The sequence below is a fragment of the Rutidosis leptorrhynchoides genome, chromosome 8 (assembly GCF_046630445.1).
Source record: "Rutidosis leptorrhynchoides isolate AG116_Rl617_1_P2 chromosome 8, CSIRO_AGI_Rlap_v1, whole genome shotgun sequence".
Taxonomy (NCBI): Eukaryota; Viridiplantae; Streptophyta; class Magnoliopsida; order Asterales; family Asteraceae; genus Rutidosis; species Rutidosis leptorrhynchoides.
This window is the reverse complement of record NC_092340.1, coordinates 71,238,108-71,243,012: the sequence shown is the minus strand read 5'-3', so window position 1 is coordinate 71,243,012 and position 4,905 is coordinate 71,238,108. Positions and strand designations below refer to the sequence as shown.

Genomic DNA, 4,905 nt, shown 5'->3' with positions numbered 1-4,905 from the left:
GACTCAAACGCATTGCACGCAAAATTCACACGATTCGAAAAGAGAAATTGAAGAAGGCTACTGATGCGAATTCAAAAATGAATGACATTTCTTCCAATGGGGGTTCTCGGTCTAATAACAGCAGAGCTAATCATGGTGAGATTAGGTCCACTAACGATAAAGATCACCCCTTTTAAGTAAGCGAGGAGAGCGTAAATCACCGAGAATTCGGGGAACTCCTGGGCATTCGATATGAAGGTAACCCTTAATGATGAAGCGTATCTCTATTCGTTTCGCACTGTTAAATATGTTAGTTCTTTCAATTAATATTCGTGGGTTAAAAAGGGATGAGAATATTGGGTGGTTGCGAGATATCTGTGCAGAAACCAAACCGTACATAATAGCGTTACAAGAAACCAAATGTGATGAGATTAATGAAAAATTCGTTGAGATTTTTTGGGGTTCTTCAAATTTCAAGTTCGTTCAAAAGGGATCGAGTGGTAGATCAGGGGGTATTGCTCTAGTGTGGGATAGTGAAATGTTTCAGGCTATTCAAGCGGTGGAGGGGGACTTCTACCTTGCGGTTAAGGGTAGGTTCAAAGGGCAATCTAGTGACGTCATTATTGTAAACGTTTATGGCCCGCATGAGGATAGAAAAAAGCGCCTATTTTTTGATAGTTTGGAAAAGTTACTTGAATTCGATAATGAGGATTGGATTTTATGCGGTGACTTTAATGAATTCAGACATGAAGACGAGAGGCGTAATTGTAAATTCATTCAGCGTAAGGCAATTAGATTCAATAGTTTTATTTCCAAGACGAGTCTTATTGAAGTGCCCCTAGTCGGGAAAAGATTTACAAGAATTTGCGATAATGGTATAAAATTCAGCAAATTGGATCGATTCCTCGTGTCTTGCTCCTTATTCAGACGTTTAGATGACCTCTCGGTTTTGGTTCTAGATATGAAGTTATCGGATCACTGCCCCTTACTTCTTAGATAAAAAACAATCGAGTATGGACCCAAGCCCATAAAAGTTTTCAACAGCTGGTTTAACATTCCTGGGGCAGAAGAAATTATTCGACAAGCATGGAATGAAGAGGTTTATTCTAAGAGACTGGATGTGTGTTTCAGATTAAAATTGAAAAGAGTCAAGCAGGCACTTAAAAGCTGGAGTAAAGAAAATTTTGACAAATTGGACTCAGAGATCGAACAAGCCAAACTTGAAACAACAGAGTGGGAAAAGATTGCTGATTCTAGGGATGTAAGTTAAGACGAACATACTAAATGGCTGGATGCAAGAAGACGTTGGATCGAGAAAGACAAGGTGAAGGTCAGTATGCTTAAACAAAAATCTAGATCAAAGTGGATTAAGGAAGGAGAGGAAAATACCAAATATTTTCACTCAATAATAAAGCGGAGGTTAAATAAGAACTCGATTAGGGGACTCTACATCAACGGGGTTTGGGAAGACAATTTAGCCGTGGTTAAATCCGAGGTTCATAAATATTTTTCTCAGCTTTTTAAGGAACCCGAAAAGAAGAGATCGACTTTTCCTGATATAGTTAGCAATAAACTCTTAGATTCTGATGTTATTCATTTAGAAAAGAGATTCGATGAGCAGGAAGTTTGTAACGCGATTAAGGGTTGTGGTGGGTCGAAAGCTCTAGGACCGGAAGGGTTTAATCTGAAATTCTACAAAAGGTTTTGGAATATTATTAAGGATGATCTGATGGTGGCAATCGATTGGTTCTGGGATAAAGGAGAGATTTCATACGGTTGCAACGCTTCCTTCATGACGTTAATCCGTAAGACCAATGACCCGATGGATTTAGGTGATTACCGCCCTATTAGCTTAATAAATAGTTATTACAAAATCATAGCGAAAATATTATCTAATAGGGTCCGGGTGATTCTACATAAAATTATCGGGAAAGAACAAAGTGCTTTTATTGCGGGTCTTTCGATTCTAGATGGTATTCTCATGCTAAACGAGAGCGTTGCGGATTTGAAGAGGGGCAGGAGTAAGAGTTTTATTTTTAAGGCGATTTTGCTAAGGCATTTGGTAGTGTAAATTGAGAATTCCTCTCCTATATGCAGGAGCGGATGGGATTTGGGAAGAAGTGGATAAAATGGATTGAATTGTATTTCAAAGCGGCTACAATCTCCATCCTAGTTAATGGATCCCCTACCGAGGAATTCAAACTTGAGCGCGGTATTAGACAAGGTGATCCCCTTTCCCCTTTTCTCTTTATTATTGCAGGCGAAGGACTTAATCTTTTATATAATGAAGCGATTAGAAAAGGTCTTGTTAGGGGAGTAAAGATAGGAAAAGATATACCATTCTCACATCTTCAATATGCGGATGACTCCATTTTTATTGGGCTTTGGATGAAAAGGAATTTAAATAACGCCTTGAAAGTGATTAAGTGTTTTGAGGATGTGTCGGGTTTAAAGATAAATCTTGTCAAAAGAAAATTAATTGGGATTGGTGTAGAGGCTTCGGTAGTAGGGAAATGGCAGCCCAGTTAGGATGTAAATGTGAGAAAACACCTTTCTCATATCTCGGATTACCGGTTGGGGACAAAAAGAGTAATAGTAAGGCCTGGGAACCGGTTACCAAAAAATTTTGTAAGAGACTTTCGGATTGGAAATCACGAACGATGTCTTTCGGGGGTCGCCTGACGCTTATCAAATCGATCCTTAATAGTTTGCTGTTGTATTCTTCTCCTCCTTCCGTGCTCCATCATGTATCATTAATTTACTTGAAGGTTTGCGTCGTAACTTCTTTTGGGGCGGGTCGGGCGAGGGACACAAAATGGCTTGGGTTAAATGGGATGCGATTATGCTCCCTTACGAGGTGGGGGGTCTTAATATCGGATCACTAAAATCAAAAAATTTAGCTCTTTTAGGTAAATGGTGGTGGAGGTTTCCTACCGAAGCCGATGCTTATTGGGTCAAGATTATCAAAAGTATATACGGGCGGGAAGGTGGGTTGGGTTCTTCTTGTGACTCTCGGGTAGGTTTTGGATACTCTCCTTGGAAAGATGTTATAAAAATTGGGAAAGATTTGGATAAATGCGATATTCCATTTAACAATTCTTTTGTAAGGATTATTAGTGAAGGCAAGGATATTTTATTTTGGGAAGACACTTGGGCTGATGATCAATGCTTTAAGGATAAATTTCCAAGACTTTATAGATTGGAAGAGAACAAGCAAGTGCAGGTCAAAGAAAGGGTAACTTGGTCTAATTCGGGTGCATCAGTGGGGTGGCAGTGGATCAGACCGCCTCGGGGCAGAAACGTGGGTGACATTTCGACAATGGTTCAGATTATTAATGGGGTGGTTTGAGGGGAAAATGGGCGAGATGATTGGAAATGGGTTTTCAACATAGATGGTAATTACAATACTAAGGTGATTGCGGAGATAATAGATGACAAAGTACTTGGAGACAACTCATGCAACATTGAAACTGATCGTAATAGGCTTCTACTGCAGTCCAACGAGATCTTTATGTGGCGTGCAAAGCGTAGGCGTCTCCCGGTAAGAAAAGAACTCGATAATCGAGGCATTGATCTTCATACGGTTAGGTGTCCTATGTGTGATGAGGATGTCAAATCTTTAGATCACGCTCTAGTGTTGTGCAAATTCTCGCATGAAGTTTGGGAAAACATATATCGATGGTGGGGATTGAATTCTTTTTCTAGTACATGTGTGAATGATATCTTCAATGGGTCGGCCTTTTCTTCTATAGGCCATCATGGGAAAATTCTATGGCAAGCCGTAGAGTAGGTGACGGGTTATTTATTGTGGAAGAATAGAAATCAAAAAGTCTTTCGCAACACGTCTTGCTCAACCGCAACTCTAATTAACGATATCCAAGTCAAAAGTTTCGAGTGGATTTCCAAAAGGGCAAAACGATATAATATCCAATGGCACCAATGGTTGATAAATCCCTCTTCGTTCGGGTCCAGTGATCTTAATCGAATTGGCATAGGCTAATGTACTCGAATGTGTTGTGATTCTTGTTATTCCTCTGTTAATTGTTTAGGATAGCTTTAGGCCTTTTGCAGTTCATGTATAGCATATAGCTTCTTGCTGTAATCCTCTTTCATATATATAAATATATTCTCTGTTGGCTTTTCAAAAAAAAAAATAATGCACTATAATGAGTTTATTAATTATAAAAGTGAATATATTAATATTAATACTCTTTCTTATGATAGCACATGCAACTTTAAAAACAATCTTTTTATGATACATTGCACTAACACATTATCATATGTGACTTTTATTTCGTGTACATTTTGAAATGCAAACTCACACCCAACATTAATTTATTTTACAAATATATACATATCTATAATGAAAATTGAATCTTCAATCTCTTAGTTATAAGAGCTGTTCACATACCGCTGGACTATTAGTCATTAAGTATATATTAAACATTGACATATTTACATCTAATGTATTTTCTCTCTATATTTTATTTGCAATATATATATATATATATATATATATATATATATATATATATATATATATATATATATAATTAAATAGATTTAAAGATAAATATATACAATCAATACAAAAGAAAATCCAAACATGGGATACATACCTAAATTAGCAATTCTACCAACTGAGTGGAACACACTCACTAGGACAGTAAAAACAAACCTGCTAACATAAAATAACCTAAGTAGCAATTGTAGTGACCCGAACTTTTCCATGATTATATATTAATTGAAACTATATTTTCATGATTAAATGTTTCCAACATGTTAAGCAATCAAACTTGTTAAGACTTGATTATTTGAAATGAGTTTCATGTTGACAATTGACCACCCAAGTTGACCGGCGATTCACGAACGTTAAAACTTGTAAAAATGACATGACGATATATATATGGATATACATATAGTTAA

At 37.1% G+C, this 4,905-nt stretch overlaps 1 protein-coding gene across 1 annotated transcript; it reads left to right on the top strand.

Moving 5' to 3' along the window:
* Positions 1-286: 286 nt before the first annotated feature.
* On the top strand, positions 287-2,508 carry LOC139863519 (uncharacterized). Its single transcript, XM_071852143.1, has 4 exons — positions 287-854; positions 1,047-1,240; positions 1,496-1,885; positions 2,077-2,508. Exons 1-4 carry the CDS (start codon positions 287-289, stop codon positions 2,506-2,508), a joined length of 1,584 nt encoding a protein of 527 aa, XP_071708244.1.
* The last annotated feature ends 2,397 nt before the right edge of the window (positions 2,509-4,905 follow it).